Here is a 15,525-nt window from a genome sequence, read left to right on the forward strand (position 1 = left end):
GGTTTGGGGGAGCCCCCCCTCACCCAATCACCCTATGGTGGGGGGGGGAGAAAGGAGGGATATTTCCCCCCCCTTGTCTGCAGCAATGTGGGGGGGGCACATAGATTTTGGGGGTGAAAAGGGGCTTTTTGGGGGGTCACTCCCCTTGGGGTACGGGCAGGGGGGGTCCCCGGGGGTCGTCGAAGCGGTCCATGGTGCGCAGGCGCAGCAGCAGCCCCCCCCCCACCAGCAGCCCTCCCCCCAACAGCGCCGCCGTCACCAGTCCCATCCACGCCCCCGGCGAGAAGAACGCCGCGCAGTCCGAGGCGTCCGCGAAGGATAGACCCGACACCCCGAAAGCCTGGACCTGTGGGGAGAACCCCGAGAGTCAGGGGGAGGGGGCAGCGCGGGGCCGAGCCCCCCAAAAAAGGGCACAAAATGGGACCAAAAGGAAAAAAACGGCTCCAAAAGGGCATAAAATGGCCCCAAAATGGACCCAAAACCCCCCAAAAGGGCATAAAATGGCCCCAAAATGGCCCCAAAACAACCCGAAAGGGCATAAAATGCCCCAAAATGGCCCCCAACCCCCCAAAAAGGGCATAAAATGGCCCCAAAAGGGCATAAAATGACCCCAAAATGGCCTCAAAAGCCCCCAATAGGGCATAAAATGACCACAAAATGGCCTCAAAACCCCCAAAAGGGCATAAAATGGCCCCAAAATGGCCTCAAAACCCCCCCAAAAGGGCATAAAATGGCCCCAAAATGGCCCCAAAACCCCCCAAAAGGGCATAAAATGGGCCCAAAATGGCCTCAAATGCCCTCAAAAGGGCATAAAATAGCCCCAAAATGGCCTCAAACGCCCCCAAAGTGGCATAAAATGGCCCCAAAATGGCCTCAAACGTCCCCAAAAGCGTATAAAATGGCCCCAAAATGGCCTCAAACGCGCCCAAAAGGGCATAAAATGGCCCCAAAATGGCCCCAAAACTCCCCAAAAGGGCATAAAACGGCCCCAAAGTGGCCTCAACCCCCCAAAAGGATAAAGAACGGCCCCAAAATCCCTTCAAAGTGCACCAAATGGCCCCAAAATGGGCCCAAAAGGTTAAAAAATGGCCCCGAAATGGCCCCAAACCCCCCAAAAGGACACAGAGTGGCCCCAAAATGGACCCAAAACCCCCCCAAAAGGGCATAAAATGGTCCCAAAATGGACCCAAAAGGGCATAAAATGGCCCCAAAGTGGCCTCAACCCCTCAAAATGACAAAGAACGGCCCCAAAATCCCTTAAAAGTGCACCAAATGGCCCCAAAATGGACCCAAACCCCCCAAAATGACACAGAGTGGCCCCAAAATGGCCCCAAAACCCCCCCAAAAGGCCATAAAATGGCCCCAAAATGGACCCAAAACCCCCCAAAAGGGCATAAAATGGCCCCAAAATGGCCCCAAAACCCCCAAAAGGGCATAAAATGGCCCCAAAATGGCCCCAAAACCCCCCAAAAGGGCATAAAATGGACTAAAACCACTCAAATGACCCCAAAATGAACCCCAACCCCCCCCAAAGGGCCCAAACCGGAGCAAAATCGCCCCAAAGGGCAAAGAATGGCCCCAAAATGGCCCCAGAAACACCCCAAAACCCCAGAAGATCCCCCCAAACCCACTTAAATCGGACCCACAACGTGACCAAAACCCCCAAAATTGATCCAAACCGCCCTAAAAGCCCCAAAACTGACCCCAAAACTGCCTAAATTGGACCCAAAATGAACTACGGGGGCCCCAAAACGACCCAATTCCACCCCCCAAATGTCCCCTTTCCGCCACCCACCGGTTTAGGGTCCCCCCATATTTTAATAACCCTCTATTTTGGGGTTCCCCCCCAATTTCGGGGTCCACTCCCCGTATCTTGCCACGCCACCAACCCATTTTCAAGCCTCCCCACCTATTTTTCGAGCTGCCTTCCCATATTTTGGGGTCCCCCCTGTATTTTGGGGTCCCCCCCGTATTTCGGGGTCCCCCTCACCTGCAGGTCCTGCAGCCGGAGGCTCCACGGGGAGGGGTTTTTGGGGTCCCCCTGGAGGCGCAGCCACGGCCCGGGGGCCTCGAGCTCCTCGCAGCGCCACGAGAGGGGAGTGGGTGCCGAGATCCCCCCTGGGGACCCCCCAAAAATAACGGGGGGCCCCCCTCCTTCCGACATCGCGATCTCTGACAGCCAAAACCAGGGGCGCCCCGAAACCGGGAACCAGCGCTGGCGTAGCACAAACCTGGGGGGGGTAAAGAGGGGGGTTGGGGGACCCCAAAAACCACCGAACCCCCTAAAAACAGACCCCAAATTAGCCCAAACGGCCCCAAATAAGCCCAAACAGCCCCAAAATTGGACTGAAAATGGAATCAAAATGACCCAAATTTGACCCAACTCCTCCAAACGGCACAAAATGACCCAAATTTAACCCAAAATGGACTCAACTCTTCCCTCAAAACGGCTTCAAAATGACCCAAAACTCCCCAAATGGCCCCAATTGTACCAAAAGTGGCTCCAAAATGACCCAAATTTGACCAAAAACTCCCAAAATGGCACAAAACGTCCCAAATCTGACCCAAAATTTGACCCAAAATGGATCCAACCCCTCCCAAAATGGCTCCAAAATGACCCCAAATACCCAAAATGGCCCCAAAACGACCCAAAATGAATCAGCACTGACGCAGCACAGACCTGGGGCGTCAAAAATGGGGGGTGAGAGAGACCCCAAAAAGCCCCGAACCCCCTAAAAGCCATTCCTTCTCCCAAGAACGTCCCCATAACCCCCAAACTGCCCTGGAAATGGCTCCAAAATGACCCAAATTTCACTCAAAACTCCCCAAATGGTGCAAAATGACCCAAATTTGACCCAAAACTCGTCCCTCCCCTTGAAAAAATGGCTCAAAAATGACCCAAAACGGTCCCAACCCCCCCAAAATGGCCCCCAAACCTCCCAAAATGAGCAAGCGCTGACGCAGAGGGAGCAAAAAGGGGGGTGAGGGGGACCCCAAAACCCTCTGACCCCCCAAAAAACATGATGCCCCCCCCCCCAGGGACCCCCTAAAACGCACGTGATATTGAGAGTGGATCCGAAGACGTCGTCATAGCGAAGAACCAACCTGAAGGGGGGGAACCCCAAAATTAGTGGGGGGGTGTTGGGACATAAAGGATCCCCAAACCCCGAAATCCAACACAAAATGTCCCAAAATGCCCCCCAAAATGAGCCAAAGGTCCCTCAAAAATGCCTCAAACCTCCCAAAATGTCCCAAAAACCCCTCAAAAAGCCCCAAAACCCTCTCAAAATGCCTCAAAACCCTTAAAAATGCCTCAAAACCCCTCAAAATGCCACAAAACCCCTCAAAATGCCACAAAACCCCTCGAAATGCCCCAAAACCCCTCGAAATGCCCCAAACCTCCCAAAACGCCCTCAAAATGCCCCCAAAACCCCTCAAAATGCCACAAAACCCCCAAAATAAACCAAAACGACCCCAAAGCCCATTCAAACCACGACAAAATGACCCCAAAATGGCTCCAAAATTGGTTTAAATCCTCTCAAAGTGGCCCTAAAATCCCAAAAATGGTGTCTAAACCCCTTCAAAATGCTGTAAAAGCCCCAAAACGGTGTCCAAGCTCCCAAAATGGCCTCAAAATGACCCAAAATGGCGTCTAAATCCCCTCAAAATGGCCTCAAAATGCCCCAAAATGGCGCCCAAACCCCCAAAATGGCCTCAAAATACCCCAAAATGGCGTCCAAGCCCCAAAAATGGCCTCAAAATGGCGCCCAAGCCCCCAAAATGGCCTCAAAACTCCCACAAAATGGCTGTAAAAGCCCCAAAATGGCGTCCAAGCCCCAAAAATGGCCTCAAAATGGCGTCCAAACCCCCTCAAAATGGCTGTAAAAGCCCCCAAATGGCGTCCAAGCCCCCCAAAATGGCCTCAAAACCCCCGCAAAATGGCTGTAAAAGCCCCAAAATGGTGTCCAAGCCATCAAAATGGCCTCAAAATGCCCCAAAATGGTGTCCAAGCCCCAAAAATGGCCCCAAAAATTGCCTCAAAATGGCGTCCAAGCCCCCCAAAATGGCGTCCAAACCCTCTCAAAATGGCTCTAAAATCCCCAAAATGGCGTCCAAGCCCTAAAAATGGCCTCAAAATGGCCCAAAATGGAGTCCAAACCCCCTCAAAATGGCCCTAAAATCCCCAAAATGGCGTCCAAGCCCCATCAAAATGGCCCTAAAAGCACCAAAATGGCGTTATAACCCCTCAAAATGGCCTCAAAATGCCCCATAATAGCGTTCAAACCCCCTCAAAATGCCCCAAAATGGTGTCCAAGCCCCCAAAATGGCCTCAAAATGCCCCATAATGGCGTCCAAACCCCCTCAAAATGCCCCAAAATGGTGTCCAAGCCCCCAAAATGGCCCAAAATGGCGTCCAAGCCCCCAAAATGGCCTCAAAATGCCCCAAAATGGCGCCCAAGCCCCAAAAATGGCCTCAAAATGGCGTCCAAACCCTCTCAAAATGGCTGTAAAAGCCCCCAAATGGCGTCCAAGCCCCCCAAAATGGCGTCCAAACCCTCTCAAAATGGCTCTAAAATCCCCAAAATGGCGTCCAAGCCCCCAAAATGGCCTCAAAATGCCCCAAAATGGCGCCCAAGCCCCAAAAATGGCCTCAAAATGGCGTCCAAACCCCCTCAAAATGGCTGTAAAAGCCCCCAAATGACGTCCAACCCCCCAAAATGGCGTCCAAACCCTCTCAAAATGGCTCTAAAATCCCCAAAATGGCGTCCAAGCCCCCAAAATGGCCTCAAAATGCACCCAAAATGGCGCCCAAACCCCCTCAAAATGACCTCAAAATGCCCCAAAATGGCGCCCAAGCCCCAAAAATGGCCTCAAAATGGCCCTAAAAGCCCCAAAATGGCGCCCAAGCCCCCAAAATGGCGTCCAAGCCCCCCAAAATGGCCTCAAAACCCCCGCAAAATGGCTGTAAAAGCCCCAAAATCGCGTCCAAGCCCCCAAAATGGCCCAAAATGGCGTCCAAACCCCCTCAAAATGGCCGTAAAAGCCCCAAAATGGCGTCCAAGCCCCAAAATGGCCTCAAAATGCCCCAAAATGGCATCCAAGCCCCAAAAATGGCCTCAAAATGCCCCAAAATGGCGTCCAAGCCCCCAAAATGACCCTAAAAGCCCCCAAATGGCATCTAAACCCCCTCAAAATGGCCTCAAAATGCCCCAAAATGGCATCCAAGCCCCAAAAATGGCCTCAAAATGGCCCTAAAAGCCCCAAAATGGCGCCCAAGCCCCCAAAATGGCCTCAAAACCCCCGCAAAATGGCTGTAAAAGCCCCAAAATGGCGTCCAAGCCCCAAAAATGGCCTCAAAATGGCCCAAAATGGAGTCCAAACCCCCTCAAAATGGCCCTAAAATCCCCAAAATGGCGTCCAAGCCCCATCAAAATGGCCCTAAAAGCACCAAAATGGCGTTATAACCCCTCAAAATGGCCTCAAAATGCCCCATAATAGCGTTCAAACCCCCTCAAAATGCCCCAAAATGGTGTCCAAGCCCCCAAAATGGCCTCAAAATGCCCCATAATGGCGTCCAAACCCCCTCAAAATGCCCCAAAATGGTGTCCAAGCCCCCAAAATGGCCCGAAATGGCGTCCAAGCCCCCAAAATGGCCTCAAAATGCCCAAAATGGCGTCCAAGCCCCAAAAATGGCCTCAAAATGGCGTCCAAACCCCCTCAAAATGGCTGTAAAAGCCCCCAAATGACGTCCAAGCCCCCCAAAATGGCGTCCAAACCCTCTCAAAATGGCTCTAAAATCCCCAAAATGGCGTCCAAGCCCCCAAAATGGCCTCAAAATGCCCCAAAATGGCGTCCAAGCCCCCAAAATGGCCTCAAAATGCCCCAAAATGGCGTCCAAGCCCCAAAAATGGCCTCAAAATACCCCAAAATGGCGTCCAAGCCCCAAAAATGGCCTCAAAATGGCGTCCAAACCCCCTCAAAATGGCTGTAAAAGCCCCCAAATGACGTCCAAGCCCCCCAAAATGGCGTCCAAACCCTCTCAAAATGGCTCTAAAATCCCCAAAATGGCGTCCAAGCCCCCAAAATGGCCTCAAAATGCCCCAAAATGGCGTCCAAGCCCCCAAAATGGCCTCAAAATGCCCCAAAATGGCGTCCAAGCCCCAAAAATGACCTCAAAATACCCAAAATGGCGTCCAAGCCCCAAAAATGGCCTCAAAATGGCGTCCAAACCCCCTCAAAATGGCTGTAAAAGCCCCCAAATGACGTCCAAGCCCCCCAAAATGGCGTCCAAACCCTCTCAAAATGGCTCTAAAATCCCCAAAATGGCGTCCAAGCCCCCAAAATGGCCTCAAAATGGCGTCCAAGCCCCAAAAATGGCCTCAAAATGCCCCAAAATGGTGTCCAAGCCCCCAAAATGGCCTCAAAATGCCCCAAAATGGCGTCCAAACCCCCTCAAAATGCCCCAAAATGGTGTCCAAGCCCCCAAAATGGCCTCAAAATGCCCCAAAATGGCGTCCAAGCCCCCAAAATGGCCTCAAAATGGCGTCCAAACCCCCTCAAAACGGCTGTAAAAGCCCCCAAATGGCGTCCAAGCCCCCCAAAATGGCCTCAAACCCCCCCCAAACCCCCCGTTGTCGCACCGCGCCTCGTCGGGACTCCAGGAGGATCCGCCCAGGTCGACGGCGGCGGCGTCGCCGAAGGTGGCGTCGGTGAGGTCTCGGCGCAGCCGCCCGCGCGTCACCGTCACGTTCCGGGCCCACAGCAGCATTTTGGGGGTGACGGCGGCGCCGCCGCGGGGCCACTGCAGAGGGGGCCGCACCGACGCCTCCTCCCGCCATAACAGCGCCCGACCGCGACCCACGGGCAGCCCCACGGCGGGAGGGGGGGCCTGGGGGGGCACCGGGGTTAGGGGGCAGCCTGGGGGGCAGAGGGGGAGATGGGGGGGATATGGGGCAGCTTGGGGGGCAGAGGGGGAGAGATTGGGGGGCTGTGGGGCAGTTTGGGGGCTCTATGGGGCAGCTTGGGGGGCAGAAGGGGGGAGATGGGGGTCTGTGGGGCAGCTTGGGGGGCAGAGAGAGGTTATAGGGGGCTACAGGGCAGTTTGGGGGGGGGTCTGTGGGGGGAGATGGGGGGCTATGGGGCAGGTTGGGGGGCAGAGAGGGGTTATGGGGGGATATGGGGCAGGTTTGGGGGGTCTGTGGGGCAGTTTGGGGGGCAGAGGGGGAGATGGGGCAGGTTGGGGGGCTCTATGGGGCAGAGAGGAGTTATGGGGGCTATGGGGCAGTTTGGGGGGGTCTGTGGGGCAGGTTGTGGGGCAGAGAGGGGTTATGGGGGGCTATGGGGCAGTTTGGGGGCTCTATGGGGCAGTTTGGGGGGTAGAGAGGGGTTATGGGGGGCTATGGGGCAGTTTGGGGGCTCTATGGGGCAGTTTGGGGGGCAGAGAGGGGTTATGGGGGGCTATGGGGCAGTTTGGGGGGATCTGTGGGGCAGTTTGGGGGGCAGAGAGGGGAGATGGGGGGATATGGGGCAGTTTGGGGGGGCTGTGGGGCAGGTTGGGGGGCAGAGGGGGAAGATGGGGGACTGTGGGGCAGTTTGGGGGCAGAGGGGGGAGATGGGGATCTGTGGGGCAGTTTGGGGGCCCTATGGGGCAGGTTGGGGGGCAGAGAGGGGTTATGGGGGGATATGGGGCAGTTTGGGGGCCCTATGGGGCAGGTTGGGGGGCAGAGAGCGGTTATGGGGGGATATGGGGCAGTTTGGGGGCCCTATGGGGCAGGTTGGGGGCAAAGGGGGGAGATGGAGGATATGGGGCAGTTGGGGGGGCAGAAGAGGAGATGGGGGGATATGGGATCTATGGGGCAGGGATATGTGGGGCGCAGATCTACGGGGCAGGGAGCTATGGGGCAGGATCTATGGGGCAGGATCCGTGGGGCAGGATCTATGGCATAGGGATCTATGGGGCAGGGTCTATGGGGCAGGGAGCTATGGGGCAGGATCCATGGGGCAGGGAGCTATGGGGCAGGGAGCTATGGGGCAGGGAGCTATGGGGCAGGATCTATGGGGCAGGATCTATGGGGCAGGGATCTATGGGGCAGGATCTATGGGGCAGGATCTATGGGGCAGGGATCTATGGGGCAGGATCTATGGGGCAGGATCTATGGGGCAGGATCTATGGGGCAGGGATCTATGGGGCAGGATCTATGGGGCAGGATCTATGGGGCAGGGATCTATGGGGCAGGATCTATGGGGCAGGATCTATGGGGCAGGCTCACCGGTGGGCGCCGTGGGGCGGTCAGAAGGGCCGTGTGGGGCAGCGCCGCCTCCCGCAGAGCGGCCAACACCTCCCCCAGCGCCGCGTCTGCACCAGTACAGACCAGTACAGACCAGTAAGAACCAGTACCGCCACCCAGTACCCTCCAGTGCCCCCCCAGTCCCCTCCCAGTCCCCCCCAGTCCCCTCACAGTTCTCTCCCAGTCTCTCCCAGTCCCCCCCAGTTACCGTTATTGGTCAGAGCCTCTCTGGTGGACATCAACCCGGACCTGTGGGGAAAAAACCCACTGTGGGGCCGTGTGGGTCGCTATGGGGCAGCTCTGGGGCCGTGTGGGTCGCTATGGGGCAGCTATGGGGCAGCTCTGGGGCCGTGTGGGTCGCTATGGGGCAGCTATGGGGCCGTGTGGGTCGCTATGGGGCAGCTATGGGGCAGCTATGGGGTCGTGTGGGTCGCTATGGGGCAGCTCTGGGGCCGTGTGGGTCGCTATGGGGCAGCTCTAGGGCTGTGTGGGTCACTATGGGGCAGCTCTGGGGCAGCTGTGGGTCGCTATGGGGCAGCTCTGGGGCAGCTGTGGGTCGCTATGGGGCAGCCCTGAGGTCATGTGTGTCGCTATGGGGCAGCTATGGGGCAGCTCTGGGGCCGTGTGGGTTGCTATGGGGCAGCTCTGGGGCCGCGTGGGTCGCTATGGGGCAGCTATGGGGCAGCTCTGGGGCCGTGTGGGTCGCTATGGGGCAGCTATGGGGCCGTGTGGGTCACTATGGGGCAGCTATGGGGCCGTGTGGGTCGCTATGGGGCAGCTCTGGGGCTGTGTGTGTCGATATGGGGCAGCTATGGGGCCGTGTGGGTCGCTATGGGGCAGCTCTGGGGCCGTGTGGGTCGCTATGGGGCAGCTATGGGGCCGTGTGGGTTGCTATGGAGCAGCCGTGGGTCGCTATGGGGCAGCCGTGGGTCGCTATGGGGCAGCTCTGGGGCCGTGTGGGTCGCTATGGGGCAGCCGTGGGTCACTATGGGGCCGCTATGGGGCAGCTATGGGGCAGGTCTGGGGCCGTGTGGGTCGCTATGGGGCAGCTCTGGGGCCGCGTGTGTCGCTATGGGGCAGCTATGGGGCCGTGTGGGTCGCTATGGGGCAGCTTTAGGGCTGCGTGTGTTGCTATGGGGCAGCTATGGGGCACCTCTGGGGCCATGTGGGTCGCTATGGGGCAGCCCTGAGGCCATGTGGGTCGCTATGGGGCAGCTATGGGGCCGTGTGTGTTGCTATGGGGCAGCCGTGGGTCACTATGGGGCAGCTCTGGGGCCGTGTGTGTTGCTATGGGGCAGCCGTGGGTCACTCTGGAGCAGCCATGGGGCCGTGTGAGTCGCTATGGGGCAGCCGTGGGTCGCTGTGGGGCGGCCGCGGGTCGGTACCTGTGGGGCAGGCGCAGCAGCAGCAGTGCGGGTGGGGCGGAGGCGTTGAGCCGTGGGGCGCCGTCGAGGCGCTGTGGGGCAGAGCCCAGAGCCGCGGCCACGCCGTGGGGCAGAGCCCCCACCGCCCCCTCGGCCACCGCCGGCAGCACCAGCGCCGACCCGGCGCCCCCCAGCGCCGCCTGTGGGGCACAGACACCGCCTGCCCCACCCATCCTGCCCCATAGATCCCCCGCGCCCCACGGATCCCCCTGCCCCACAGATCCTGCCCCACCGATCCCCCCGCGCCCCACAGATCCCCCCCGAGCCATCCCCTGCCCCACAGATCCCTCCTGTGCCCCATAGACCCATCCTGTGCCCCATAGATCCCCCCAGAGCCATCCTCTGCCCCATAGATCCCTCTTGTGCCCCATAGATCCCCCCAGAGCCATCCTCTGCCCCATAGATCCCTCCTGTGCCCCATAGATCCCTCCAGAGCCATTCTCTGCCCCATAGATCCCTCCTGTGCCCCATAGATCCCCCCAAGAGCCATCCTGTGCCCCATAGATCCCTCCAGAGCCATCCTCTGCCCCATAGATCCCTCCTGTGCCCCATAGATCCCCCCAAGAGCCATTCTGTGCCCCATAGATCCCTCCTGTGCCCCATAGATCCCCCCAAGAGCCATTCTGTGCCCCATAGATCCCTCCTGTGCCCCATAGATCCCCCCAAGAGCCATTCTGTGCCCCATAGATCCCTCCTGTGCCCCATAGATCCCCCCCCAGAGCCATTCTCTGCCCCACAGCTCCCCCTCTGCCCCACGGATCCACCCGCGCCCCACAGATCCCCCCGGAGCCATCCTCTGCCCCATAGATCCCTCCAGAGCCATCCTCTGCCCCATAGATCCCTCCTGTGCCCCACAGATCCCCCCAGAGCCATCCCGCGCCCCATAGATCCCCCCGGAGCCATCCTCTGCCCCATAGATCCCTCCTGTGCCCCATAGATCCATCCTGTGCCCCATAGATCCCTTCTGTGCCCCATAGATCCCCCCAGAGCCATCCTGTGCCCCATAGATCCATCCTCTGCCCCACAGATCCCCCCTGCCCCACAGATCCCCTCTGCCCCACAGATCCCCCTCTGCCCCACACATCCCCTCTGCCCCACACATCCCCCTCCGCCCCACACATCCCCCTCCGCCCCACACATCCCCTCTGCCCCACAGATCCCCCCCTGCCCCACAGATCCCCTCTGCCCCACACATCCCCTCACCCCACACCTGCAAATGGCTGAAGGCTCCGTCCCCGTGAGCCGTAAAATCCTCCAAAGAGAGCTGCAAAGAGACAAAATCTATGGGGCACAATCTATGGGGCACAGGGATCTATGGGGCACAGGGATCTATGGGGCACAGGGATCCATGGGGCACACGGGGAGCTATGGGGCACAGGGATCTATGGGGCACAGGATGGCTCTGGGCGGATCTATGGGGCACAGGATGGCTCTGGGGGGGATCTATGGGGCAGAGGAGGGATCTATGGGGCACAGGTGGATCTATGGGGCACAGAATGGCTCTGGGGGGATCTATGGGGCAGAGGATGGCTCTGGGGGGGATCTATGGGGCACAGGAGGGATCTATGGGGCACAGGAGGGATCTGGGAGGGATCTATGGGGCACAGGAGGGATCTGTGGGGCACAGGTGGGATCTATGGGGCAGAGGATGGCTCTGGAGGGATCTATGGGGCAGAGGATGGCTCTGGGGGGGATCTATGGGGCACAGGAGGGATCTATGGGGCACAGGAGGGATCTGGGAGGGATCTATGGGGCACAGGAGGGATCTATGGGGCACAGGATGGCTCTGGAGGGATCTATGGGGCAGAGGAGGGATCTGTGGGGCACAGGATGGCTCTGAGGGGGATCTATGGGGCAGAGGAGGGATCTGTGGGGCACAGGAGGGATCTGGGGGGATCTATGGGGCAGAGGAGGGATCTATGGGGCAGAGGATGGCTCTGGGGGGATCTATGGGGCAGAGGAGGGATCTATGGGGCAGAGGATGGCTCTGGGAGGGATCTATGGGGCAGAGGAGGGATCTATGGGGCACAGGATGGCTCTGGGGGGGATCTATGGGGCACAGGTGGATCTATGGGGCAGGATCTATGGGGCAGAGGAGGGATCTGTGGGGCACAGGATGGCTCTGGGAGGGATCTATGGGGCAGAGGAGGGATCTGTGGGGCACAGGATGGCTCTGGGGGGGATCTATGGGGCAGAGGAGGGATCTGTGGGGCACAGGATGGCTCTGGGGGGGATCTATGGGGCAGAGGAGGGATCTGTGGGGCACAGGAGGGATCTATGGGGCAGGATCTATGGGGCACAGGAGGGATCTATGGGGCACAGGAGGGATCTATAGTCAGATTTACAGTGCCCGAAACCACATCTATGGGGCACAGAGGGGGGGAAATCTGTGGGGCAGAGGAGGATCCGTGGGGCAGAGGGGGATCTATGGGGCCCAGAGCAGTTTGTGGCAATCTATGGGGCAGGATCTATGGGGCGGGTGCGATGTGTGGGGCAGAAAGGGGGAGGAACCGGGCACCCCCCCCCCCTTTCCCACCATTTTCCACTGGGGACAATGGCGGTTGTTTGCGGTCGTTTTGAGGGGTTTTGGGGTCCGGGGGGGGAAATTTGGGGGTTCGGGGTTTTTTGGGGGGGTTTTGAGGGTTTTTTAAGGGCGGTTTTGGCAATTTTGGGGGTGTTTTTGGGGTGCTTTGGGGGGGGTTTTGGGGTCCCCCCTGCTCCTGCAGCACCAGCAGGACGGTGCGGGGGGGGTCAGGGGATTTTGGGGTGCTCTGGGGGGGGTTTTGGGGTTCCCCCTGCTCCTGCAGCACCAGCAGGACGGTTTGGGGGGGTCAGGGGATTTTGGGGTGCTCTGGGGGGGTTTTGGGGTCCCCCCTGCTCCTGCAGCACCAGCAGGATGGTTTGGGGGGGGTCAGGGGATTTTGGGGTGCTCTGGGGGGGTTTTGGGGTCCCCCCTGCTCCTGCAGCACCAGCAGGACGGTGCGGGGGGGGTCAGGGGTTTTTGGGGTGCTCTGGGGGGGGTTTTGGGGTCCCACCTGCTCCTACAGCACCAGCAGGACGGTGCGGGGGGGGTCAGGGGTTTTTGGGGTGCTCTGGGGGAGTTTTTGGGGTCCCACCTGCTCCTGCAGCACCAGGAGGACGGTTTGGGGGCCGCGTCGCAGCGCGGGATCGAGCAGAGCCCCCAATTCCGACGCCCCCAAAACGCGCCCCGACCACGGCGCCGCCGTCTCGGGGGGCCACAGCGAGCTGGGGGGGGGGAAAAAGGGGGTTCAGGGGGGCACAAACCACCCCCCCCCGAACCCCCAAATCCCCTCCTTGAACCCCAAACCCCCCCAAGTCTTTACATCCCCCCAAAATAAAGCAAAACCCCCCAAAAATACCCATTATGCCCTCCAAACCCACTCAATCCCCACCCTGGAACCCCAAAATTGCCCCTCAGTCCCCCCCAAATCCCTTCAACCTCTTCCTGACACCCCCAATCTCCTCCTCTGTCCCCCCCAAAATGCCCTTTACACCCCCAAACCCCCTCCAAGTTCCCCCAAATGCCCTTTATACCCCCCAAAATACCCCAAATCCCCCCAAAATGCCCTTCACACCCATAAAGCCCTCTCAAAGCCCCCCAAAATGCCCTTTATGCCCCCCAAAAATGCCCCAAACTCCCCCAAAATGCTCTTCACACCCATAAAGCCCTCTCAAAGCCCCCCCAAATGCCCTTTATGCCCCCCAAAAATGCCCCAAACTCCCCCGAAATGCCCTTCACACCCATAGCGCCCTCTCGAAGCCCCCCCAAAATACCCTTTATGCCCCCAAAAATGCCTCAAAGTCCCCCCAAATGCCCTCAAAATGCTCTTCACACCCATAAAGCCCTCTCAAAGCCCCCCAAAATGGCCTTTATGCCCCCCAAAAATGCCCCAAATCCCCCAAAATGCTCTTCACACCCAGAAAGCCCTCTCAAAGCCCCCCCAAAATCCCCTTTATGCCCCCAAAACACCCCAAACTCCCCCAAAATGCTCTTCACACCCATAAACTGCTCTCAAAGTCCCCCCAAAATGTCCTTTATACCCCCAAAACGCCGCAAACTCCCCCAAAATGCCCTTCACACCCATAAAGCCCTCAAACCCCCCCCAAATGGCCTTTTTACCCCAAAATGCCTCAAATTCTCCCCAAAATGCCCTTCACACCCATAAAGCTCTCTCAAAGTCCCCCAAAATCCCCTTTATGCCCCCCAAAATGCCCTAAACTCCCCCGAAATGCCCTTCGCACCCATAGAGCCCTCTCAAAGCCCCCCCAAATGCCCTTTATGCCCCCCAAAACGCCCCAAGCACCCCCCATGTTGCCCTTTACCGTCTTAAACCCCCCATAAAAAGCCCCCAACCGCCCCCCAAATGCTCTTTATGCCCCCAAACCCCCCTCAGGTCCCCCCTCAGGCGCCCCTTCGTCCCCCCCAATTCCCCTCCAGACGCCCCGAAAGGCCCCAAAAGCGCCCCTCACCCTTCGTCCCCCCACAAATCTCTCTCCGCCCCCCCAAAGAAAACCCCCGTTAGGCCGCACCTGTCCGTGGACCAGGCGAGCAGCGGCACCTGCTCCAGCGCCGCCGCCAGGCCGAGCAGACAGAGCCAGGCCAAGGCCCGGCCCCGCGCCGCCGCCGCCATCACGGCCACCTTCCCCCTCCCTCCTCAACCCCGAGACACACAATGGCGTCACTTCCGGTTCCCGCTCCCGCCAATGGCAGCGCGAGGGGAGGCGTGGCTTGAGGGCGAGGGGGCGGGGACTAACCGCGAGGCGCGGGCCACGCCCCCTCTCGTCCCATAGCCCCAGTTTAGCCCTCTTCATGACCACGCCCCTATCACGCAATCCACGCCGTCCATTGGCTCGCGCCGCAGCGTGGCCACGCCCCCTTTCCCACGGCCCTCATTCATCCTCTTTGATTGACAGTCCAAAGCGGGAGTTTATTGGGGGGGGGGGGATGAGGGGGTCCATGGGGGTAACTTGGAAGGGTTTGGGGTTCATTTGGGGTCAGTGTGGGTCTGGGAGGGTCAGTGTGGGTCTGGGGGGGGTCAGTGTGGGGCAGAGAGGGGTCAGTGTGGGTCTGGGGGAGTCAGTGTGGGGCAGAGGGGGGTCAGTGTGGGGCAGAGGGGGTCAGTGTGGGGCAGAGGGGGGTCAGTGTGGGGCAGAGAGGGATCAGTGTGGGTCTGGGAGGGGTCAGTGTGGGGCAGAGGGGGGTCAGTGTGGGGCAGAGAGGGGTCAGTGTGGGGCAGAGGGGGTCAGTGTGGGTCTGGGGGGGTCAGTGTGGGGCAGAGGGGTCAGTGTGGGTCTGGGGGGGGTCAGTGTGGGGCAGAGGGGGTCAGTGTGGGGCAGAGAGGGATCAGTGTGGGTCTGGGGGGGGTCAGTGTGGGGCACAGAGGGGTCAGTGTGGGTCTGGGGGGGTCAGTGTGGGGCAGATGTGGGGCAGAGAGGGGTCAGTGTGGGTCTGGGGGGGTCAGTGTGGGGCAGAGAGGGGTCAGTGTGGGGCAGAGGGGTCAGTGTGGGTCTGGGGGGGGTCAGTGTGGGGCAGAGGGGGTCAGTGTGGGTCTGGGGGGGGGTCAGTGTGGGGCAGAGAGGTCAGTGTGGGGCAGAGAGGGGTCAGTGTGGGTCTGGGGGGGGGTCAGTGTGGGGCAGAGCGGCGTCACTTCCCGTTCCCGCTCCCTCCAATGGCAGCGCGAGGGGGGCGTGGCTTGAGAGGACGAAGGGGCGGAGACTACGCACGAGGCGCTGCTCGCGCGGCCACGCCCCCTCTCTTCCCACAGCCCTCATTCACCCCTCTTCGTGACCAC

General features: G+C 59.4%; 1 protein-coding gene across 1 annotated transcript; it reads right to left on the reverse strand.

Moving 5' to 3' along the window:
• Positions 1 to 121: 121 nt before the first annotated feature.
• On the reverse strand, positions 122 to 14,398 carry ATP6AP1 (ATPase H+ transporting accessory protein 1). The gene is made up of 10 exons (XM_054052177.1): positions 14,264 to 14,398; positions 12,829 to 12,958; positions 10,923 to 10,976; positions 9,674 to 9,852; positions 8,497 to 8,537; positions 8,271 to 8,356; positions 6,642 to 6,889; positions 3,058 to 3,105; positions 1,991 to 2,231; positions 122 to 346 (listed from the first exon to the last, which is right to left on the reverse strand). The coding sequence occupies exons 1-10, from the start codon at positions 14,362 to 14,364 to the stop codon at positions 137 to 139; spliced, it is 1,338 nt and encodes a 445-aa protein (XP_053908152.1). The 5' UTR covers positions 14,365 to 14,398; the 3' UTR covers positions 122 to 136.
• Between the last annotated feature and the right edge of the window lie 1,127 nt (positions 14,399 to 15,525).

The sequence above is a fragment of the Cuculus canorus genome, chromosome 32, assembly GCF_017976375.1.
Source record: "Cuculus canorus isolate bCucCan1 chromosome 32, bCucCan1.pri, whole genome shotgun sequence".
Classification (NCBI taxonomy): domain Eukaryota; kingdom Metazoa; phylum Chordata; class Aves; order Cuculiformes; family Cuculidae; genus Cuculus; species Cuculus canorus.

Excerpts from the sequence above, each read along its gene's own strand:
- ATP6AP1 (XM_054052177.1), bottom strand. The coding sequence starts at position 14,364 with ATGGCGGCGGCGGCGCGGGGCCGGGCCTTGGCCTGGCTCTGTCTGCTC. Across the intron at positions 8,538-9,673 it reads CTGCTGCGCCTGCCCCACAG|GTCCGGGTTGATGTCCACCA; the intron begins GTACCGACCCGC and ends TTTTCCCCACAG. Across the intron at positions 347-1,990 it reads TCCGGCTGCAGGACCTGCAG|GTCCAGGCTTTCGGGGTGTC; the intron begins GTGAGGGGGACC and ends TTCTCCCCACAG.